Genomic DNA, 26,162 nt, shown 5'->3' with positions numbered 1-26,162 from the left:
ACACTGGAGAATATTAGGGTACAACCCAACACCCTAATAATGGGCAATTTCAACTACCCCACCATTAACTGGGAAAACTACTTGTGTACCAAGTCTTTTGCTCAACGTTTTCTGGAATTCATAAATTCAAATGCCTTGGATCAACTTATCCACATCCCCACCAGGGGCAGCAATATCCTAGACATGGTCATTACCAACAACATGGGCGACTGGTGTTCCACACCAGAGGTCAATTCCTCGTTGGTCAGATCTGACCACAAGCTAATCAGCCTAGACAGCCACATCCCACCCCCACCCCCCATTAGGGAAACCACTCTAAAAAATTTCTCCGAAGCCAACTTCACGACACCCATGCGGACGGACAATAGAGATATGACTGCTACACAAATGCACTTTATAAGCACTTACACGAGTGCATGGATCATGCTGTCCCTAACACAACCAAGATGCTATCCTTCAGAAAAAGGACGCCAATCTGGTGGTCCCCTGCCATAAACAAACTCTACAACAGAAGAAAGAAACTGTTGCAAAATCCCATGACTGGAAGAACACCCTGGTCAGCCTCAGTAAGAAGCTGAGATCCCTCATAAAATCCTCCAAAGCTAGTTATGAAAACAAAATCGCCACTGATTCTAAAGACAACTATAAAGCATTCTATAGCTATGTCAAGAATCTCAATTGCAACACTCAGATCTGCTCTGAGTTACAGCACAATGGCACTAAATATACAGAGTCTTGGACACCACGTAGGTATAAAAATACTTTATAGTTTCCACAAAACACAAAGAATGAGCGCTTTCGTCTAATGACTAGACTTCATCAGATAAAAGCACTGGTACAAATTATATACATAAAATCTCTTTAAGTTAATTACACTCAATTAATATTTAAAGAAACGTATTTAAAAACCTAATACTACCCTATGTGAATAAAGCATGTGTTACTAAAAAGAACTTGGTCATATTTTTCTTATATGCATTTCTACACAATGTAGTATCTTGTACAATAACAAAGTAACAAAATAATTAATATTTTAATCAAATAATCTATTTTATATATAAAAATATATTTACAGGTGTGTATGTTGCTACTGAGTAAATATATGCAAATTATGTTAAAAACGGATGGCAGAGAGTACATTCTAATTTAACTAAGGAAGAAAATAGTTTGTTATACCAACTGCAGACACAATCTACTCTGCGAATTATGAAACCTGACAAAGGAGGAGGGGTTATTATTTAGAACGTAGAAGATTATTAATAACGTTATCACTAATATTTTATTAGATAGTGTTATATATACCCCTGTCTCCATTAACCAGATACACATAACTTACAGCAGAATAGATTCACTACTTGAAGAATACCAACTAGAAAATAGAATAGATTCCAAGACATACAATTTCTTAAAACAACTGCATCCAAACATTCCTAACATTTTTGGAGTACCTAAGGTGCATAAATCTTTACAAGCACCCCCTTTTAGACCGATAGTATCTGCAAGGAATTCTAAAACACATCCGTTGGCTGTATATGTAGATAAACATATTGAGATTATTAATCAAACTCCCCATTTCATCAAAGATTCATGGGAATTTTTGAGTAAAATGACCCAAGATCTGTGGAGTACGGATTGTATCTTTCTTACTATTGACGTGAAGGACCTGTTTACTTGTATTCCTAGAAGAGAAGGATTTGAATACTTTAGTGATTGTATTTTTAAACATTCCACCTTATCTAGGGACAGTATTCTTTTGGTGTTAGAACTTGTAGAGATAATATTGGATTCAAACTACATTCATTTCCAAGGAGAGTTTTATCAACAGATTAGCGGTATTGCTATGGGAGCCACCTGTGCTCCCACTTACGCTAATATTGTATTATTAGAATGGGAAAACAAGTATGTCTTTCCCTCCGTTTTTTACAGCCACATCAAACTGTATTTGAGATTTCTGGATGACATTTTTGTGTTATGGGATGGATCTAAGCAAGAACTAAATCTTTTTATGGAATATATAAACTCATGTACACATTTTTTCTCTTTTACACACTCATACCACGAATACAGCATTAATTATTTAGATGTTACTATTTCAAAGACCTCTACAGGTTTTAAATCAAACATTTATAGGAAGCCCACTTGGTGCAACAGTTTTTTGCACTATAGTAGTCATCACCCGTTAGCACAAAAGAAAAGCTTGATTAAAGGTCAAGCAGTCAGGATAGCCAGGATGACTTCTGATTTTTGTGATTTAGAACGGGAAATGACCTTCCTGGGTAAATGTTTTATTGAGAGAGAATATCCTTTAGAAATGGTTACTGAGATTCTAAAGTTATAAAAAAATGGGGTATTAAATATAAAGCCTTATTAGGGCAACCACTTCAGATCTCTCAAGCAGTTAAGTTGGAAAGGAACAAATATAATGCAGCATGTATTATTCAGTACAATACGTTTTCAGAGTCATTTTTAGATATTATCAAAAATAATTGGAATTTAATGAAAATTGATAAGGGGATACATCAGTTAGTGGGGGAGCAACCTATTTTTACATACAAGGTGGGAATTAATTTTAAGAGGACTTTTGAAAAAGGAAACAAGGAATTTATTCAGTATAAGGCTACTATTTCTTGTGGAGCATGTAGTGTTTGTGCATACATATTTAGTGAGGCAAGTGTTACACTAAACAATAGTTTGCAAAATGTGGTGAGATTTATTAAAGGTAATTGTAGGTCTAAAATGTTGGTTTACATGGCTTTATGCACTTCTTGTAGTGCATACTACAAAGGTAAAACTGAAAGGGCATTTAAGGACCGTATTTATGAACACCTATACGACATCAGGACCCACAAAGAAACTAGTGCTTTGTACAAACACAGTGTAACTTGCCCTTCTACATTCACAAGATTTAAATTCGGTATTATTGATTTAGTTCAAAGGGATTTTCCTAAGGGAGGGGGTGACATAAAAAATGTTTTGCTACACAAGGAATTGTTATGGCAGCTTAGGTGTAAATCAAACACCCCACCTGGTTTAAATGATTATATCAGTATTAAACCTGTACTGTACAAAAAAGCTGAAAATGTTTAAACAATGTATATACATACACACCTGTAAATATATTTTTATATATAAAATAGATTTGATTAAAATATTAATTATTTTGTTACTTTGTTATTGTACAAGATACTACATTGTGTAGAAATGCATATAAGAAAAATATGACCAAGTTCTTTTTAGTAACACATGCTTTATTCACATAGGGTAGTATCAGGTTTTTAAATATGTTTCTTTAAATATTAATTGAGTGTAATTAACTTAATGAGATTTTATGTATATAAGTTGCAATTTGTACCAGTGCTTTTATCTGATGAAGTCTAGTCATTAGACGAAAGCGCTCATTCTTTGTGTTTTGTGGAAACTATAAAATATTTTTATACCTACGTGGTGTCCAGGACTTTTTATATTTTATTCGTTGGATTGGTTTGGTTTTATTTATTACAATACTAAATATACAGAACCAACTGATATTGCCAACATCCTGGCAGATAGAAATAAACTAGAAATAAACACACATACCGAAACCGGTAAAGTCAACCGTTTATTTGCTGATCGAACAACTAAGCGCTTTCGCCAAAACAACCAAAGGCTTCTTAAAGAGTTGTTCCAAAATTCTGCCCGTACTGCTTTTATACTAAAGATTTGATTAAAATTAGGCAAGGTTCAAATGACAGATTCACCATCGTAATGGGTACAGGCAAGCAAAACCTGAGGGCAATGCTACTCAATGCTAGAAGTCTAAACCTGAAAATGCACTCACTCGAGGCACTCATTAAAATGGAGAACATCGATATCTGTGCAGTGACTGAGACCTGGTTCAAGGCTCCAGAGAGCACCCCTGCATTACCAGGCTATAATTCATACCACACCTTTCAGGCACCTAACCTGGACCAGAACACTAAAGGCGGAGATGTGTCCATATTCATTAAGGATATCCATACCTCCAGGATAGTTGCTCAGCATAATGCATCCGAGATTATCCAAGTGCAACCAACTCTGGGCAAAACTGTAATCCAAATTGTAGCTTGCTACAGATCCCCCACCATGCCCCAGGATTCCCACTCCTCTTTTCTTGATATACTGGAAAATATTAGGGTTCACCCAAACACCCTAATAATGGGTGATTTCAACTACCCCACCATTAACTGGGAAAACTACTCATGTACAAACTCCTTCGCTCAATGCTTTCTGGAATTCATAAATTCCAATGCCCTAGATCAACTTATCCACAACTCCACCAGGGGCAACAATATCCTAGATCTAGTCATTACCAACATGAGCAACTGGTGTTCCACACCTGAGGTCAGCTCCTCGTTGGTCAGATCCAACCATAAGCTAATCACCCTAGATATCCACATCCAACACCCCCCCCCAATAAGGAAACCACCGTAAAAAATTTCTCCAAAGCCATCTTCATGCTTCTTAAGGCAGAAGTGGAAAACTTCATGACACGCATGCAGATGGACAATACAGTTACGACTGCTGAGTCCTACACAAATGCACTCTATAAGCACTTACACGACTGCATGGATCGTGCTCTAACAGAGCCAAGATGCTATCCTCAAAAAAAAAAAAAAAAAAAGCCAATCTGGTGGTCCCCTGCCATAAACAAACTCTACAACAGAAGAAAGAAACTGTTGCAAGAGAGGGTAAAATCCCATGAGTGGAGGAGCTCCCTGGTCAGCCTCAGTAAGAAGCTGAAATCCCTCAAAAAATCCGCCAAAGCTAGTTACAAAAACAAAATCACCACTGATTCTAAGGACAACCACAAAGCATTCTATAGCAAACAAAAGAATCTCAATGGCAACACCCAGATCTGCTCTGAGGTACAGCACAATGGCACGAAAATTACAGAACCAACTGATATTGCCAACATCCTGGCAGATAGGTTCAGTGCTAACTTTACCCCACCCCCACCCCCTAAAGGGCCCATCTCTACACCGGAAAAATGCAAAGTTCCTGTAATCAGGGATGCACAGGTAAAAACCACACTCTCCAAAGTCAAGAACACAACATCCATGTGACCTGACAACATGCCAGGCGGAGTTCTACATGAACTACAGAATGAACTGGCACCACACCTAAGCACCATGTTCAATCATAGCCTCACTTCAGGCTTTGTGCCCACTGAATGGCGCACAGTGACTGTTATCCCACTCCACAAAGGGGGAGCCACCACAGACCCGGGAAACTACCGCCCATTTAGCCTAATGAGCCTGGTCTGCAAGGCCATGGAACGCATCATTATGGAACTTATAAAAAAAGACATTAGTAATCTCCAAACGCTGGACCCCACCCAGTTCGGGTTTGTAAAACGCAGATCATGTCTCCCAAACTTGATTGACTTCTTTGAAGCAGTCACCAAAGCCGTAGATGATGGTAAGGTCATTCACACAGCCTATCTAGATCTTGCCAAGGCTTTTGACACCATCCCCCACTCTGGAATTATAGATAAAACTCACTAATCCCTATGTCACAAGATGGGTTGCCAACTGGCTCACTGACAGAACCCACACTATGAAAGTAGCAGACTCCAAATCTGACTTCAGACCAGTGACAAGTGGAGTACCACAGAGTTCAGTCCTGGGTCCTCTCCTGTTTGGTATCTACTTTTCTGAAGTACAGGCTAACACAGAAGGTCTTTGGCTAATGAAGTTTGCAGATGACTGCAAACTAGAAGCCGTAATTGAAACTCCTAACGATGTGGACATCCTACAAAAGGGCCTCACTGAGACAGATGCCTGGTGTCAAAGCCATGGCCTCAAGCTCAATGCCAAAAAGTGCACGGTCATCCCCTTTGGTAAAAACTCTGTACCCATGAGCTGCCACGCAGGCGGTAGTCTACTTAACACCGAAAGTGTGATAAGAGACCTTGGGACACAGGTAGACAGTAGTCTCTTCCTTTGATAATCACATCACCACAGTAGTCAGAAAATCCTTCTACGTGGCACACCTCATCACAAAAGGTTTCTCATCCAGGAAAAAAGAGGTAATTGTTCTCCTCTACCCGTCACTCATTAGACACATTATAGAGTACAATGCCCCTTTTGGTATGTGCCTCACAATACATCTACAACTGGAAAGGCCGCAGAAATACCTCTCACAAAGAGGATTACCGGCCTCAAACAGATGCCCTACGCAGACCATCTCAAAAAACTCTAGCTTTACTCAGTCACATATCGCCTACTCAGAGGCGATCTCTGCCTAACATACAAAGCTATGTCAAACCCAGAGCTGTTGGACATGCTCCACTTAAAGAAATCCCAATCTCTCCGAGCTACACACCCTAGGAACCTAAACCTTGCTGGAGGGATAGAGTCCTGTCCCAGACTTCCCATACTCTAGAACAAATTACCTAACTATATCAAACAAAGCTTCCCATTAGCACTCTTCAAGAAAAATCTTGATGATTGGATGGGAAATAGGAAATTCACCCCGGGGATCACCTCTGTGGCTCTGCTCGGCAGGAGCACAGGAAAATAATTGTCTTGCGTGGCGAAAGCCAGGGTACCTTTTTGGCTAGGCTTATACAGGCCCTAGGGCCAATAGCCTCGTACCTACCTATGAACCTATGTAGTGTTGATACATTCTTTTGCCTTAATGCTGCACTTAAAGAGTGCAGCATTAGGACAAACGAATGCATTACAAGTCCCTTATATTGTGCACAGTGTCAGAAATCTGGGCATTTTTTTTTTCTTTGCACCAAGTCCCTTATGTGAGTGAGTACAAACAATCAGTGACCAAACCAAGGCACTGTTACATTGCTATGCACAATTACAGAAAGATGGTTCATACAAAAAAAAAAAAAAAACAGCCAATCAAAACATTTTTTTGAATGATACCACTTGCACCACTTCTTTATAAAAAGCTAAAGCTACACCCTTACCCTCTTTCAAGAATTCCCCTCTGCTTATCTTGTACTTTTTAGGATCCTCAGAATCTCTCCATTTTTACACCCGATGCCTCAGCTGTATCCCCCAAGAATGCACTAGGCTAGTGGGGACAAACCAGTCAACAAAAATAAATAAATGCTTTTTAATATCGCCATTTGTTTTACCATACCCTACCTTTCAACATAGTCCTGTCACTGTCAAAACAGTTCTGTTTCAGAGTACTACAGCCCTACACAACAAGGTTTGGTTAACTACTGCATCATTTCTAGCTCGGATCCTGAAGCATTTTATCTCCTCTATGCCCCTTTTACTATGCCTACATCTTTCTGAAGATGTGTTTTCCAGTTTTAGAATCAGTAATCTGCATGCATACTGGAAGTCGGTATGCTTCCAAGAGGTGCACTTTCCTCTTCAATCTGGCAAAACATATCTATAGGCACCAGTATTTCATCTCTTCACCCTCATATAAACAGTCTAGTCACTCTGCCAAGCTATGCTGACATCATTTAATATGACTACTCCACATTTCTTGCCTGCTCAGTAGTCATCCGTACAAGTCTATCTAGTTGGCGTTTTGCTTTAGACTAGTACATGCAACTGCCTGGATTTTTTTTTATACTGAAACTAAGCAGCCATACTTAGGACTTTCATCACTGTATTGCTACATCCAAACTAATACAACCATGGCACTCACTGTATTGCTACATCCAAACTAATACAGCCATGGCACTTGACTCAGTAGAACATTTTCAAGATACAGTTTTTAAAATGAAACTTCTTGTGTCTTATTGTATATTGTTAAAAATAAACAGGGGTATCAGAGCAACTTTACTGCTACTCTCTCCGATGAATTCATCAACTACTTATCCTGAGTTATCAAAGAGGCTAACTATGGCAAGCTGTCATACAGCACAATAAAATGCCTACAGTTATCTCAGCGGAGTATACACATAAGTTACATGCATCCTGTCCAGTAAAGGAACAGCAAATAGAAATGAAAGCTAATTTCACTGTATTTTAGGAAAATAAAATCAATCCACATACATGAGTGGGAAGGTGCCTGAAGATGTAACACCCAATCTAACAAGAACTTATCATTCATCAACTGCTGGTCTTCGACACGTCTATGGCAGAACATAAGATGCTTACAAAAAGGATACAATGAGAAACAAGTACAGAGTTTCACCAATGAAACTGAGACATGACACTTTTTAACAAAAACAACTCTCCTTTCAGATGTACCTGCAAGCAATCAATATGGGAGTACAGGAAAAGCTAATGTGAAGAATGACATCCAAATTTTTCGTTTTATTAAAAATAGCACAAACTGGCCAGACTATGAGAGGAAAGGTGATGACAGTCCCTTATTCCTAAAGATCTAATCAAATGAGAAACAGCCGACAGACAAACCACATCTAATACCAAACACTGTACAAAAAACACATTTTTGCCTAGAAAAATTTAAAAAATCCTGATCTAATACTGTTATCTTTTTTAATCAAAGTCAACTGTGATCTCTTCAATTTCCTCATTATTGTTCTCAGTACTGCTTTTTTTGTGCACCTCTTTTAGGTGACGGCGTAACCCAGGTCTATGAGCAAAATGCATCTCACAGTAGTTGCACTTATGTGGTTTAATGCCACTGTGAAGGTTCATGTGGTCTTGAAGGGTGGCCTTTTGAGTAAATGACCTCTTGCACACTGCACATTGATAAGGCTTGAAGCCAGTATGCACTCGTATGTGTCTAGTCAAATTACTTTTCTGTGAAAATGTTTTCCCACAGCGAAGACACAAAAACAGTTTGTGTTCTTTTACATGACTTATAAAGTTTCCAAGGTGCTGAAAGGCCTTTTCACATTTAGGGCAACTATAAGGCTTCTCGAGAATGCCATCCTGTAATCCAGTATTAGCTGTCCTTGCTTCACTGGCATTGCGATGGGCAGTCAAAGGACAGCCCTCCAAAGAAGCAAAATCACTGGTAGGGTCCACACCCTGAAACTGTATCTCATTGGCTGCTAGCATATAACTATCTCCATTCAGGACCTCGGACTCTGTGGCACTGTCCTCAGAATAAGCCTGAAGGTAACTCTTTGTAATTTCCACAGCAGAGTTGATAAGAGAAAGAGAAATTTCAGGAGAAGGATTTCTTACTCTGAAAAGATCATCATCATACGATTCAACTTTCACTGCTCGCATCTTTTTGTTCCCTGAGCTCTCTTTGCATTTAGAGGTTTTGGAAGCATGGTCTTCATCTGCCTTTAACTCAACAGTTTCATGGATGGGCTGTAACATCTTTTCTTTCTGATGGTTGGCCTCTTGCTTTTCTTCAGGCACACTGTTCTGCTCCACATGCTGCTCCTTTTCACCTTCATCCAATTTGGGAACAAAGTACTGGGATACAGCCTCTGCACACTGCTCTACTACATGACCCATTTGCAAGAAGCTGGCAGCTGTCAGGTAATTGACAAGTTCATTGACTGGAAACTCAAGAACACCAGTGTAGCATGACAGCAGCAACTGCTGTCCAACTTCAGAGCTTTGCAGGATAGACACTTCTACTTCCCGGGAATCATTCAAGAGGAACTGGTCTCTCAGAAATGGGGAACAGGCAGCAAAGACTACTTTGTGGCCATGAAATTTTATATTGTTGAGATGAATGGTGACATCACAGAACTTATTCTGCTCCCTTAACATGTTCATTTTCTGCAGCACAGAGTCCCCATAGTTCATAAACTTAAACTTCAGGTTTTCTGAAATTGGAGCCATTTTCCCAGACCTATGATTAAAGACAATATACAGATATTAATCCATTATATGTGCTGTTAAGTACAACTTTAGTAAAAAGCAAATTGAAAGAACAACATAACAAATAATCTACTGTATGTGCTATTAAGTACAACTTCAGTAAAGAAGAAACTAGAAAGAAGAATATAAAAATTAAGCTAAATTGTCAAACATACTAGTAGTGAAAGGAAAACATCTTGCAATGGGGACCTAAAACAGCTAGTGCAAAAGCCATTGTCAAATGAAAAACATAAAACATTCTAAAGGGTTTCTGCATTTAATCTCAACTGACAGTGATACCTGGGATTGTTACATAAAGGGCAGTGGGGACAACTCATTTACATGAAGGTAAAGGGATTTCCATCTATGTAAAAGCTCTTCTGCTCTTTACACCTTTCACTCTAAATATGCTGAAATACCATCTATCAATAGACATGTTGCTATGAATTTTGCTCTATATTCAGTACCATAACTAGAGAAAAATAAGAAACTTTCTGTTGAAAGGAAACAAAAACCTTTGCAACAGCTAAACAGATTATGTCTAGTTTTCATCTTCAAGGATCTGAATGCATACTGATCTTATCTTAGGTTACTACAAGCTTGAATTTTCCATGAAAGGCTCAACCAGTCAAAGAGCAAACATACACAGTTGAGAATACCAAATATCAGTTGTCACTCCAGCAATTACAGTTCTGGAAAACTGTCCCACAGTCGGGACAAAACATAACTACAGATTAATACACCACTAAGAGCCAGTCAAACTCTTAAACCAACTGTACTATGTAACATTCACATCAGTATGAACAGGCAACACTAAATATACATTGTAAAAGGGAGGGGACTTTTTATTTATTTTACATTTAATTACCGGGCAAGTGCCTGGCTGGGCTGGAAGCCCATTTTCAGCGAAGACCCGGGGAGAAAAGCTCCAAGAAACAGCAAACGGCTTTACATTTATACAGAACAATTAAAAACAAAAACTTAAAAGCAAATAGCAAAAATTAGACAGAAGTCACACAAACAACTAGTTGGGAACAGGAATTACAAAAGTGCAGTAAATATACAGAAACTGAATGCAGTTAGACACAATTTTACAGTAGAATTAGATTAGAGTATAAATAATTCTGATAGACTGAACTAGTAGGCATGTAGAAATGGTGGACCCGGAATCTGAGGCAAGAAAAATAATACAGAACCCTAGTCAGGGTTGGAGCAAGGACAGAATTTGGAGGTCATATTTAGATTAAGGATGTGCTGAGATAATACATTCCAAGACTTGGATATTTTGCTGGAGTACAGTGTCTCCAAAATGGTTTAGAGATTTGGTAACAGTTTGTCAGAGGATTGAAGGTCTCTGATGTTATTTTTAGCTTGAACTAGGTCTTTTAGGTCAGGGCAGTTATCTGGTTTGGTTAGAATAGTATGGGCAAATAAAGAATAGTACGGGCAATGGTGAATTGTTTGAATTGAAGTACATTAGATAACTCCATCCAGCTGAGTTTTTTTTAGAGCTAGGCAGTGGCGATTACTACAGGGAATGTTGGCTGCAAATTTGGCTATTTTATTATAGCATGACTCAAGGAGATTTAGATCAGTCATGCGTAATTAGTGAAGATTTGTGAGGAGTAGAGGAGGGTGGAGAGAAAAAATGACCTGGCAGTTGTTTGTCTCGAGGTCTTGGTAAGATAGGGTTTAACTCTATAGAGTTGACCTAATTTTATATGAATTTTTTTTTTATAGTCATTGCTGTGTGTTTGTCAAGTTTTAGTTGATTGTCGATTATGACACCAAGCAGTTTGGTCTGTTCTATGGGTTCGATTACAGTTTGGTTAGAGGAATAAATGGAGAGTGGAAGGTTACTGTTAGTGGACCTGTTTTTGGTGAAGACCATGAGCTTTGTTTTATTTGGGCTGAGGACGAGTTTGTTTTCAGGTAGGTAGGTTTTTATGTCTAGTAGGGATTTTTGTGTTTTGTGCTGAAGTTCAGGGATGGTGGAAGCAGAGCAGATGAGGGTGGCATCATCTGCATACTGGACTAAGGTGGCACACTTAGTGGCAGAGTGGAGGTCATTAGTAAAAATGGTGAAAAGTAGGGATCCTAAAATGGAGCCTTGTGGAACTCCTACAGAGATAGGTTGAAAAGGTGAGAGGGTGTTTTTTCCATTTGGTGGCTTGTTGCCTATTGGAGAGGGAACTCTGAAACCAGTGTAGGGGTGAAGGTCTTAAGTTGTAAAAGCAGAGTTTGTTAAGGAGTTTTTGATGGCGGACAGTGTCAAATGCTTTTGACATGTCTAGAAAGACTGAGGAGACTAAGAGGCCTTTGTTTTTATGGAGGTTTACTGTGTTGGTGAAGCTGATCAGAGCAGTGGTGGTGCTGTGTTTGGGTCAGAATCCATGCTGAGAGTTGGATAGCATGTTGTTAGCAAGTAGGCAATCAATGAGCTGACATGGATGCATTTTTCCAAAATTTTTGCTAGGGGTGAAAGGAGAGTGATGAGGCGGTAGTTAGACAGCTCACTGGATGAGCCACCTTTGTGGAGTGGTATGATATGCGAGATTTTCCAGATGGTAGGGGCATACATTTCTACGATAGAACGATTAATAAGAATGGAGATAGGAGCAGCTACCTTTAAGAATTTATTTGAGAGAAGGTCGGTAGCAGGGGAAGAGGGCTTAAGTTTTGTAAGAAGTATTTTAATGTACCTAATCTGGATTGGTAATAAGGAGAAAGAGCTGGGGGAATTGGAGGGATTTGGGATGGACAGTGGTACATTGGGGTTATTTTGTAAGAGAGATGTTACGGAGTTGATGAAATGTGAGTTGAACTGACAGGTTAGACTATCGGAGATGTTTGAAATGGTTTTATTCTAAAATACTGATTTTACAGTGCACAAATGGGCTGACTTAAAAACAGAAACAGTCTAAGTAAAGCCAGACAGATCATGAACTCCTAATCCTTTTCACATTTTAAGATATGAAAGTATAACCTCAAATATGTAACTGACACAAACACCCAGTTGCAAAAGCAACCAGAATTAAAACTTGGTATTGATCAACACGACCAAGTTCTTACAGTTAACTCATTCCTACGCTCTGGACATCAACCACTAGTGTTTTCTTAAACATATATGCTGAAATACACTTAAATGTATGTGGTGAAAGAAAACCACACTCCACCTTAATATGGTCTAGTTATCTTCAGGCTTTGTTACAATATCCAAATCTGTGTCAACAGCCACAATGTCCACTTTTAGAAAGTTTTTAAAATGCACACTTAACTTCACAAAAAATAGTGCCTGGAGGTCTCATGAGAGATGACAATGCTTAATCAAATTATTTTTATACGTGCTTTAATAAATGCCATTCAGCTTATTTCCTGGGTGACACAAGTGTTTTTGTTAAGTACATTCTACATTAAGGCAACTAAAACAGCCTAATGGAGATGACAATGCTTAATCAAATTATTTTTATACGTGCTTTAATAAATGCCATTCAGCTTATTTCCTGGGTGACAAGTGTTTTTGTTAAGTACATTCTACATTAAGGCAACTAAAACAGCCCAATGTCTGAATGTTTCAGGTACTGCAAAATTCAACCAGTCTAGTCTTCACTAATGCAACTGTTCCTCACAGGACATGGAAGTTGAAAGTCTGGTTGTCACTTAAGGGAAGCTACACCTGCAAAGAATTTAAATGATGGTGTATTTGGAAATGTACAGGATGCCACATGGACTGTGGGCATCATAAATGATGATATAAGGTGCCAGAAGGTCACAGCTCTTAAAAATATATCAGACTTTCAATTCATACTGCAGTGCAAAATATATTCAGTAAACATGAATGCATAATGAGCCATATAAACTAGTGTTAAGAAATTTTAGTAACAAAGTCATGGTGGGTTTAATTTATAAGCAATGCAAAGACTATGTACAGTTCAAAACTGAATTTCTTGCCAAAACATGCCAAGACAGCACAAACACATTTAATAAAAATGCACTCACAGTCTTAAATTTATTTTTGTTTCTGCAACTGTCTATCAATCATCAGCTGCCCTATTGTCCAATTGGTCCATCTGTTCCCCATCACCAGGGAGAGGTTCAGCTGGGAGGGATCATCATTTAGACAGCCATCAAATATGGTTCCAGGTTTTCCGTTTTATGTCCCTATCCCCTGCAAGCACTCAGTAATACACTGGGGGATGGGCATGCAATGGGCTGACCAGTAGGGATGTTCCCCTCTCTTCTGCAAGGGGTGCTCCTGTCCAGCTGCCCTACCCCTTCTATAAAGCTCGACTATGGTTTCTCTGGGTTCCAACAGAGAAATCACACCAAATCTGTGTACCAGTGAGTACGCAACTTCTACAAGAGGTGAACAGGACATGCCTCTTCACGCCATCCCTTCCCTGCCTGGCACTCCCAGTACCAGGACCACTAACCAAACCTTGGTTGCCTGGATCACAGAGAGGGCTCCAACTCTCTCAGCTATGTAGCCAGATATCAGTCTTAATATACCTGGAAGGACTGATCGGTCAAAATCTAAACATGGTGTTTCCACTGTTCACAGCAGTTTTATACCACTGGCTGTTGCTAGCACAGTGGAGGAGGAAGAGGTTTCTCAGTGCTTTGGAGTGATTTAGAAGATGAAGAAGGACATTCTCTACATAATGGGATTTTATTTATTTAATTTATTTTTTAGGAATATCAAATGACTCTGGTGCCCCTGCCTGGTGAAAAATCTGTTAAGGCTTTCAATATACTTCTATCAAACTATCGCTATATAATGCAAAAATAAGCAAAATTAGAACAAGAAGAAAAATGGAACTGCAACCCGACAGAAATAATCCCTATGCAGGCATATGCATATATGCAAAAACAGGATCATCAAACTTTGTAAGAGCCTTACTAACAACTTATTTTATACGGACTAGCTCTGACTTGCATATAAATATATATATATATATATATATATATATATATATATATATATATATATATATATATATATATATATTGGCAATTTGAATCAGATTGGTTTAAATATCCAGTTAAACAAAAAATATGGCTTTCATAAACTTTTAGATCTGTGTCTTTCAAGGTGAATAAGAGATTGGAATCAAAGATAAGCAGACAAGAGGCAGACTGCAGTACTTATTTGCAATAACCCAAAACATGTTAAGGATAGCATTCAAAAGAATACATTCTTTTATATACTAGGAGTACTACAAGTGCCTATTTTTTCAATAAGTTCAGATATAATGAAAAGATTTCCATAGCATTTCTAATAAAATTCTATCTTGCATCAGGTTTATATGGCCACATGATGTAAAACAGGAAAAGCAGCATCTTAATTCGGTGATGCCTTTGTTTTTAACAGTATAAAAATGATAGCCATGGAGGGGCTAAAAAGGTAAAAAAAAAAAAAAAAAAAAATATTAAAGTTTATTTTATCTGAATTTATTAACCAGAGTACAGTAGTGATCACAACACACCAATTTCAGTATCTGTTTGAAAAAATACAAAAATAAATATGTTACTTACACATAAATAATATGAAGTATGAAAACAAAAGAAAAACATACTCCAAATTTTGAATGCACAAGTTTAAAAATGCTACAATTGTTTGAATGAGTACCTTAAAGGAAGAAGTACAGATTGTAAGGATTAAGGCTGTGATAAGTTAAAAGAGGAAAGCCACCCCACCAAAGTGTCATGTTTAATCAGAGCCTCACCTCAGGCTTCGTGCCCACTTGAGTGGCACACAGCTACAGTTATCCTGCTCCATAAGGGAGGATCCACCTTGGATCCCGGGAACTACCGTCCCATCAGTCTGACAAGCCTGATCTGCAAGGGGATGAAATGCATTATCATGGAACTTATAAACAAAGACACTGGCAACCTCCAGACACTGGACCCCACCCAGTTTGGGTTTGTGAAGGGCCGATCTTGTCTCCTGAATCTGATTGACTTCTTTGAATCGGTCTCCAGAGCTGTGGATGAGGGTAAGGAGGTCCACACACAGCCTATCTGGACCTCGCCAAGGCCTTCGACACCATCCCTCACTCTGGAATCATAGATAAACTAATCCCTATGTCACTCGCTGGGTTGCCAACTGGCTTACTGACAGAACCCAGACTGTAAAAGTAGCCAACTCCAAATCCAGCTCCAGACAAGTGACAAGTGGAGTACCTCCAGGGTTCAGTCCTGGGACCACTCTTGTTTGGCATCTACTTCTCTGAAGTACAGGCCAACACTAAGGGACGCTGGCTAACAAAGTTTGCAGATAACTGCAAACTGGGAGCCACTATTGAATCCCCAAATGATGTGGATATTCTACAAAAGGGCCTTACAGAAACAGATGCCTGGTGCCAGAGCCATGGGCTCAAGCTTAATGCCAAGAAATGTATAGTAATCCCCTTTGGAAAAAAACATGTACCCATGAACTACCACATTGGTGGCAAGACACTAAACATCGAAAGTGTGATGAGAGACTTAGGGACACAAGTGGACAGTGGTCTCACTTTCGATAACCACATCGCCACAACCGTCAGGAAATCCTTCTACGTGGCACACCTCATCACTAAGGGCTTTTCATCCAGAAAAAATGAAGTCATTGTCCCACTGTACTCATCCCTCATTAGACGCATTATAGAGTATAATGCCCCATTTGGTATGTACCTCACAAGACATCCGCAACAGCTGGAAAGGCCACAGAAACACCTCACTAAAAGAATCACATGCCTAAAGCAGATGCCATATGCTGACCGTCTAAAAAAACTCCAGCGATACTCTGTGGCATATCGTCTACTCAGAGACAATCTCTGCTTAACATACAAGGCCATGTCAAACCCTGAGCTGTTGGACATGCTCCACTTAAAGAAATCCCAATCCCTCAGAGCCACACGCTCCATGGATCTAAACCTTATCACAATGAACAAAACATGCTGGAGGGATACGTTTCTGACCCAGAGACTCCCCATACTCTGGAATGGACTGCCCATACATGTCAAGCAGAGCACCTCATTGGCCCTCTTCAAAAGGAACCTTGATGATTGGACGGGAGATAGGAAATTCACCCCGGGGATCACGTCAGTCGCCCTACTAGACAGGGGCCCAGAGAAGTAAATATTGTGGGAAAAAAATTCCAGGGAATTGTTATGGCTAGGCTTGCATAGGCCTTAGGGCCGATAGCCTAATACCAACCTATGAACCTATTAATGAAGAAAATATCCATGTCAAAAATGAGTCGATCACCTTATTTTTGATCAGCTGTTGACAAGGAATTTGCTGACAATTAACTGATGTGGAATTGTCTTTCTTACTTTGAAATATGTACTTTTGTTACCACAGCAAATACCAGCACTCAAGATTACACTGAACTATCCACTTTCAATTGTCACAGCAAACACCAGCACTCACACTACTCATGTTGTTTTTAACCAAGTGTACACATTTTTCTCTTCATCAATAAGATATGAACATAAGTGCAATACTCTGTCAAAGGCTTCTCATAACAATGATACGCATTTCTCGCAACACTTGTTTTCAAACTTTGCAAGCTAGGTCACTGTCCTGTTCTTGCAAAGTAACCATTCCTTGTCCCTTTAACATGTCACAAAAACAAACACCTCCAACTCTCCAAAATGGTAACTTTGAATACACAAATACTGGAACACAACATGAACAGTAAACTGTTTGATGAATCTTTTTAATTCTGGTACCTCGGCCTTCGCCTTCTCCTGGAATACACTTTTAAACAACACCCCTTTTATACCTCATCCAATTGAGTGATTCATTCACCCTGTTTAAACACTTAATTAACTCAACCATACATTTCATTGTAAAATTTCCGACTTCATTCTTATGATGATTTCTGACTTCATTGAGTGTAATACCAACTGCATTGCATAAAAGTATAGTAAATCATAAACATAAGAAAATTTTACTGACATTCGTATGTTTACCTTATTCAATAGATCCAATATAAACATGTCACTCAGATCTTACAAAATTCCACCTTATGCTGAGTACGTTATAGTCTACGCATTTAAAACAAAGAATATTATCTGAGCAGCCATTACTTCATTAGTTTTTCATCTTTCCTCTCTGCCATTTACAAATTTCTTAAAATCACAGTGTTACTAAAGGAATGAAATCACCTAATTTTTAACTGCAGGAAGCCAAATGAATATGAAGTATAGCAGTGGATTCACCATAAATATTAACTAAGCAATGTCACAATTATCTGCTAGTGTCAGGTATTTTTTTTCACAGGGGGAGAATTAATTTCAGTTAACAATGGCTAACACTGATAAACTGATGCTCTGTTTTATAATCAGTACTGGAAGCTTTAATGTGCAGTTGACTGTTCTGTTTGGTAATTTGAAAAATGTCTCTACTGACCAAGTTTAATGTAAATTAGGTGTTGCTGAAATTTACTGGTAGTGCTCCAATCCACATACATGTGAAAAGCAAACAGCATGGAGGCTTGCAGTCTTCATGCTGGAATACTTAAGCAAAAGGAAAGTGCGTGTCCGTCCGCACATACGTGTGTGTGTGTGAGTGTATGCACATACGTGTGTGTGTGTGTGTGTGTATATATATATATATATATATATATATATATATAAAAAATATACACACACACACACACACACACACACACACACACACGTGTGTGTATAATTATATTAGAGGGCACCCCCCAAAAAAAATGGAAGTTAAACTTTCTCCAATTTGTAACAACTACTGTATTTTACAGTAAATAACACATATACAACTTGCTTTCAAATCTGCTAAAACTTGAAACTAAACCCACTTTACTACATTCTGCTATTGCTGATTTTTTTAAATGTTTGCGACTGGATTAGTCTGACTAGGCCCATATCCCATTTTCAGGGTATCTCTGAGGTGATACTCATACTGATTAGGGGAAACCTGGCATAGCCATCATGGAAATTCCCCTACTCCTTCACAGGGGATGCTGTAAAGTGTTACTTGTTAGTGGAAATTAAGGAAATGAACTGAACTAAACACTAAGATGGTGATATAGAAAAAATGTGGCACGAAGATAGAAGCTGATGTGCAAATGGAGGTTGTTCAGAAGCAGACTGTGGACTTAGACAGAAGCGAACAATGCCAGCACTGTATCATATGGCAATATAATGCAGCAATGATTCCCAGATGAGCAGTTGCAGTTGAACATGGAGGTGCTAGAATGAGACAGCCAAGGGTGCCATAAGATAACTGAAGTTGTTGCTTTACCATCAAAGAAATGCAGTAATGTGTGTAAGAGATGAGAAGAATCACAAAGTAAACAGCCATCACACAGTTATGAAGTAGTAGCCAAAAACTTCAACAAAAAAACATTGTTTTTGTCAAGGCAAGTGTTGTTGCATAAAGGCCAAGACTGATTAAACTAGATAGGTATGTGGTTTTGGATTTTCTGGTAAAGCCACTAGGTTGTGTTGTTCAAAGTATCCACCTGATTATTCATACAGTCAGTGAATCTTTTTTGACGTAATATTTGAAACCAAAGAACTGGCTTCTTATTTATATTTTAATAGAAAAAAATGTTTTTAAAAAAAGATTTTATTTTAAGCGACTTTAATTTACAGTTAAAACAAAATATAAACATCCTGTGTAGGGCAGATGAAACTAACGGGAAAGAAGACAATTATGTTTATTGAAAGACAATGTACCATCATGCAGGCTTCTAGCATCAGTCTTTTTCATTACCGCATTTGGAGGATGGAAAACTTGGGTTTATTTACTGGTTAGAGCACAAAAATAAGTCACTTGTCAAATATAACAGAAAAAGATAAGTCTTTTATTGGAATCAACCAATGACTGTTTCGTTTGTGGAAAAAGTAGTCATTTGTCTAACTAGCGCACAAAAAGGTGTGCAGAAAGGACATGTAATGCTAACAACTGTGCTGCAAAAAGTTCAAAACAATTAAATTTTGCTTACTGACAAATGATAATGAAATGCTGATGCCACAAGTTCAGGAGGAAAATGAAAAGTGTTTTACAAGTTCATGGTGAATTGAGTAGGGAATGCAAAATATACTGTGGATACAGAGGTAGATTGGTTTAATGAAACATGGTAAGTAAGCACTAGATAAACAATGAGAGACTTGCAGGAAGAAACTGCAATATAACCATACTGTGTACTGTAATTGAGGAGCTGTTCTCTTCAGGCCTTTGCTAAAAATGGCATTACCTCAGTCAACCTGGCAAACAAAAACAAACAATAAATAAATGAAAATATTTCATATTTAAGGAATGCCTGCTTTATATTCAGCATAAACAAACCACGATTAACCTGCAGAGATTTCTCATTATGTTTTCTGAATAACTGCCTAAACAGTAAAATATATTCATTTTTTAAAAAATGAACATGCTAGGTGTATTAAGTATTAATTTCCAGGGTTTAACCTAAGAACACTGTATGGTTTAGTGATTTCTTCAGTCGCATACTAATGTAAATCTTTAGAATATAGCTCAAACACATATTAACTGCCAAAATACACCTCTAGTCAGGCAAAGCATAATGCTTACTATTAAAATAACGAAGCAAACCAAGTTCTATCCCACATGCACACGATCACCTGAGTTTGCAAGGAAACTGTTTCTCTGCCTTCCATCTAGTAGTGGTGGTCAATACGAGTTCACTACAGAATCCTAAATCAAACGCTGCCTGCAGACAAAAGGAGATGGAAAACTCGTCATTAGTAAGAAGAACATGACTAATAACCCTGAAAACAATTCTGCATATTCCATTTCTGACCTTTGCCTAACAGCTTAACAATTTTAATTGATTTTGTGAGTGTGTGTGTGTGTGTGTGTGTGTGTGTGTGTGTGTGTCTCTGGATGGAGAGTGACAGTTTGGAATGAGAATTAAAAAAAAAAAATCAGTGTTACATTAAAATAGTTTTGACAGTCAACAGAAAGTGTTTACAACTTAGTTTGCTTCATTATTTTAATAGCAAGCTTTGTGCTTTGCTGACTAGAGGGGTCAACTGTAGAAGCTACAGTCTAAAAATATACGCAGGTATGTGATTATAAAAATTACTTAAACCTTGGAAATGGATGCTTACACACATAGCATTTTCCTTTTCTTAAAAACTATTTGTGAGTAGCAGTCACAATAATGCAAAATACATACAAGTTCAAAACTGTTTCATGGTGGTAGCTGTATCCCAAAGAACAAGAAAAGTAATAAGCAGCATCACAGATTAGCTCCCCAAGCTTTTTTACTAATTAGTACCATGTCACTTCTTACTCATCACCAGGCTTTCCTCAACAGTCCACCTTTCATCGCTGCTCCAGTCTTGCACTCCATGTCCTAACTTTAGGTCCTCAACAGCCACTCTCTGTTTCTCATCCACTAAGCCTTCACCCAGTGACTACCCAATATCCATGTAATACATTTCCTTTTCGTGCCCTCTGAATGTTTCACAACTTTCATGGTCCTTATTTCTAATGGCCAAGTCAATCCAGACTCTTTAATCATCTGCACATCTCCAAACTTAATATTTCACACTTTCTAACCTGAAAAACTTCCCTCTACCAAGCCATTTGTCTCTATGACAAAGTTATACACAACAATAACTAATTATAATAAAAAGGTGTAATTCTCCAAACATATTACAATTCTTAAATCTGCAGGAGGACTACTAAAACAGTTTACTAACACAATTATGTGACACCTTTTTCTCCCCCCATGTCTGGGACACGGATTTGAGTTGCGTACTGATCCTTCAGGAGTCTTAACGTAAACAGTGCAATCTTAATTATGTATATTTCTGACAATCAACAACACTAACACTTTTTTTACTCTGCCTTAGTTTACTGACTTCCTCTTTTACTAATGATCTCCCACCACCCTGAGCTTTTATTCTTAACTTACATTGCAGCTAGACTATTATTTTCAGCTCTAGCATTTCTTTTCTTACTTACACCACTAAATACACTGTATCCTGCCTTACCCACCCTCCCATTACATTATTCCTTTTCCTCCATATTTCCAGAATTTTGCTACTTACACGCATACCTGTTTAAATAAAGTACCTGTAACACTCTACACTTCTTTTCCACTTACTTGAAAACATTCAAATTTAGTCTTGCCCAGTGAATTACCCCCACTTTCCTGTTCAGTACTACATTCATGCCACTACATTAAACACTTGTAACTTACACACTATCATAAATGTCGTAATTCTGCTTGCCACAAACAGGTGTTCAGTCACTTACCACTGTACACCTTCGTTCTTTCTCTATTGCACAACATTCTAAATTACACATCCTAAGTGTTGCATCCACACAGTTACACTGCACCCTGTTTTAAGTACTCATCTACAGTCTGCTGCGTTTATTTACTTATTATGCTTTGCTACCAAGTCTTTGCGCAATTGTGCTGTCTTGTCTCCCCAGGTGTGCAATGCTTTTCTTGATCCACTCTATCAACACTTGGCCAACTGTTACTATTTTACTCACTAACTTTTTATGTGGGATGCTGGGTCATACTTTTCCAGGGTTACTTTTCAGTACTCCTTAAATAACAATACTTATCTGTATTTACTCCCGTCACCTGCCTATTAGGATGCCCATCTCCCCAGATGCCCACTATCCTCCCGGTCCCTCACCTGGCTGCAGAACCACCCTCTCTGCAAGCACCACCCAGTCCGGGCCCATACAAGCTGGCGTGGCGGCTCCGTTAGGGCGGCGTGCTGACGTCACTGTCCCATCCACACGGGGCCCGCTGCACAAAAACGGATCGGTGAACACGGTGGGGCATTACAGACCCCACAACAGCGCCATCTTCCTTAAACAACACACTGCCATTTCCGGCCGGGTCCCTCGGGATCCCTCCGCTTATTCTTGCTGTTCCGACAATCTACAGACGCCAGTTAGAGAACTATACGTAGCAAAAGAATCAGACAGTAAAGAGTAGAAACCCCTCCTTATTATAGATGTAAATCAGAGAGCAATTCTGTGCCCATCGCTCGATATTATAGAGGGACTACGCTTCAGTATAGCGGAAAGACACATGGCATCATAACAACACGTCACTGACTTATTAAAGGGGAAATGTGTTACTTTTGTCTCTCGTGCACAGTGTGTTATGGGATCTGTAATATCGCCCTCTTGAGGCTGGAAGCCTTCTCAAACTATTTTATTACAATGTGCATCATCGACAAAATATTTCTACAGCCGACGTTTGTGGTTGTTTCAATAGGTGCAAAGAGGTACTTTACATCCGCCTGAGCTACCACCAATACATATTTCTCAACCTCTTAGGCCAGGAAATCTCAGCAAAGCCTGACATAATGGGGGTACAACGGGCCAGAAATAGGGACAGATCTTATATTGCTCTTATAAACTTAGAACATTTGCTAGAATAGCAGGGTATGTATTAAAATGAATTTTCCAAAGGATATGAAGTCTGAGACTCAAATATATGACATTATTTACTAATTTCATTTTTCAGATCATTCCAGTGACTTGTCAGAAAAACAATTTTATGAGGAATAGACCGAAATTTTGAGGCAAATATGTGGATATTATGTGAACATCTGACGGTTGTGAGGTATGTGAACTCAAGCAGATGGGGGTCTCTATTTAATGTCTCATCAGAAGAATACATCCAATATACAAACCCACACATCTTGTAAGAAGCATGCATCTCGACTGTCTCTAATTTTCAGGCACATCCCTAACATACTTCTCAAACATTCCATCTCCAAAATGAGGAGCACTACTTCTCATAATGTGGGAAAAAATGGACAAAATGTGAGGCACTTACTAACAAATTCTACTAAGAAGCTCAGAGGTTAAAGTGTGCTACTTTACATTTATAATGAATTATTTTGATGAATTAATATGATTTGGTATTATTTACAATGGCTATCAGAGGGAAAAAATCCCCAAAACGGAATGTTTGAAATGTTTAATAGACCATTTCAATGTGGAACTGTGAGCAACCCCAAATGAGTAATGTTCCTGGTAATGGGGTACACTTGAGAAGTACAGCCCCTGATTTTGACTCAGATTTCAGCTCTGTCCCTCTTAATCCCATCTAAAACTGGTGACTTTGAAGAAAAGGTGGTGAATTACACTTAATAAATAATAACAATAATTCTTTAAATTTAAAAAAATGGATATTAATTCACATTCTCTTATCTTAGCAATTTTTAAGTTAATAGTACTAATATTTTAAATCAGTCCCTGATTATTCCTGGATTTGTCTGTGATTTTAGTGAGATTTGTCCCTGATTCATTTGAGCTGTGAGCATCAATGTTTTAAGACTAAATTGGTGACATTTATTTATTTGTTTATTTGACATTTGTTGACTAGGTTAGTCCGACTGGGTAGAGACCCTTTTTCAGTAGAGACCTGAGGAGAAAAGCTCTAGTTCCAAAACCAACAAGAAATACATTCCTGTAGACATCAAATTATACATATTCATGCTATAAGATACATTCGTGTTAATTCATGTAGAAGAGAGTAATACAACAAAGGGAACAAATAGAAACATTTAAGCATCATACAAATCATTAGCATAGATACGGTCCAGGTTGGTTGTCAGAGCTAATCATGTGAGCTAAAAATATATATATCAAATGATTGCCTGATTGCCTATAGTCAGGCGTAAGATGAAGGATAAAACTGTAGGAGGAAATAAAAATGACAGGGGAGGATAATGTCGTGGTGGAGGATCAATCATGTTGGGTCTGGGCATAGGCAGGACCAGGAATTTAGCGGGTAGTCTTTAAGAGATGTTCCACGACACTGAAATGTCCTTTTCTGGATTTATGTTCCTCATTAGCACTCTTCATGAAAAAAATCTTGATGACATTTATTTATTTGTTTATTTGACATTTGTTGACTAGGTTAGTCCGACTGGGTAGAGACCCTTTTTCAGTAGAGACCTGAGGAGAAAAGCTCTAGTTCCAAAACCAACAAGAAATACATTCCTGTAGACATCAAATTATACATATTCATGCTATAAGATACATTCGTGTTAATTCATGTAGAAGAGAGTAATACAACAAAGGGAACAAATAGAAACATTTAAGCATCATACAAATCATTAGCATAGATACGGTCCAGGTTGGTTGTCAGAGCTAATCATGTGAGCTAAAAATATATATATCAAATGATTGCCTGATTGCCTATAGTCAGGCGTAAGATGAAGGATAAAACTGTAGGAGGAAATAAAAATGACAGGGGAGGATAATGTCGTGGTGGAGGATCAATCATGTTGGGTCTGGGCATAGGCAGGACCAGGAATTTAGCGGGTAGTCTTTAAGAGATGTTCCACGACACTGAAATGTCCTTTTCTGGATTTATGTTCCTCATTAGCACTCTTCATGAAAAAAATCTTGATGAGTGGATGGGAAATAGGACATACACCCCAGGGATCACTTCTGTGGCTCTGCTCGACAGGGGTACATTAAATTAACTTTCTTGGGTAGCATAAGCCAGGGAACCTTGTTGGCTAGGCTTACTTAGGCCCTTGGACCGATAGCCTAGTGCCTACCTATGAACCTAAGAAGTGGTAGTGATAGTTCGAAAGCACAGAGGTAGGTTATTCCACACTATAGCCACAGAGTGCTTGTAGAGGAGTTTACCTATGTTTTTATTATTGGGTTCATATATTTTAAGGAGATGTTGGTCAGACCTTCTAAGTATATGATTTGGGGCATAGTAAGAGATGACATTAGAGAGAGCAGGACAAGATGAGTATTCGTATAGGATGGAACGAGTCAGGTGCAGTTGGGGCAGAATTAATTGGTTGTGAAATTTGGGCCATTGCAGGTTTTTCAATGCTAGACAGTGATGAGAGCGGTAGGGTTGGTTTGCAGCAAATCTGGCAATTGTATGATAGGTGGATTCTAGTTTAGACATCAGGTTGGATTGTAAGTTGGTGAGGATAGGGGCAGCATACAACAGAGTGGGAATTAGGAAGACCGTTTGGATTCATTTGTGAGATACTCATTATGCCTGTATAACATACGAAGTCTTTGGTGAGTTTTATGATGCTTTGTTGGATCTGGAGATTGAATTTAATTTGATCATCAATAGTTATGCCAAGTAATGTGTGGAGTTCTACTGAAATAGTTGTGTTATTTAGAGAAGTGGCAGTGAAAGTATTTTTGTGTTGCTGGAGTGCTTTAGGGAGGAAGAGGAGAAATGTTGTTTTCTTGGGGTTGAGAAAGAGTTGATTACCAGTTAGCCAATGCTGAGAAGAGTGGAGAGACTCTTCGGTAAGGGAGAGAAAGTTTGAGAGAGGATATAATGGTAGAGTCATCTGCGTATTGTATTAAAGAGGAGTGGGGCCAGGTCTTGTAGAGGTCATTAGTGAAAATGCTGAATAGTAGAGGTCCAAGAATGGAGCCCTGGGGAACTCCGATATGAACTGGGAGGAA

The 26,162-nt window shown here is 38.5% G+C and overlaps 1 protein-coding gene across 8 annotated transcripts; it reads right to left on the bottom strand.

Annotated features, from left to right (window-relative positions):
* Window positions 1-8,238: 8,238 nt before the first annotated feature.
* Window positions 8,239-22,808, bottom strand: LOC122809348 (zinc finger and BTB domain-containing protein 26-like). Of its 8 annotated transcripts, XM_044080770.1 has the most exons (4): window positions 22,376-22,808; window positions 20,339-20,427; window positions 19,895-19,960; window positions 8,239-9,726 (listed from the first exon to the last, which is right to left on the bottom strand). In XM_044080770.1, the coding sequence occupies exon 4, from the start codon at window positions 9,714-9,716 to the stop codon at window positions 8,445-8,447; it is 1,272 nt and encodes a 423-aa protein (XP_043936705.1). In that variant the 5' UTR covers window positions 9,717-9,726; window positions 19,895-19,960; window positions 20,339-20,427; window positions 22,376-22,808; the 3' UTR covers window positions 8,239-8,444. The 8 variants fall into 8 exon arrangements, with proteins under 8 accessions (XP_043936705.1, XP_043936701.1, XP_043936702.1 ...); XM_044080766.1 differs by lacking the exon at window positions 19,895-19,960 and having other exon boundaries at window positions 20,289-20,427; window positions 22,376-22,807; XM_044080767.1 differs by lacking the exon at window positions 19,895-19,960 and having other exon boundaries at window positions 22,376-22,807.
* Window positions 22,809-26,162: the final 3,354 nt, after the last annotated feature.

The sequence above is a fragment of the Protopterus annectens genome, chromosome 8.part0 (genome assembly GCF_019279795.1).
Source record: "Protopterus annectens isolate FY-2018-M chromosome 8.part0, PAN1.0, whole genome shotgun sequence".
NCBI classification, from domain to species: domain Eukaryota; kingdom Metazoa; phylum Chordata; order Ceratodontiformes; family Protopteridae; genus Protopterus; species Protopterus annectens.
The sequence above is the reverse complement of the archived record's forward strand: the minus strand, read 5'-3'. Positions and strand labels throughout refer to the sequence as shown.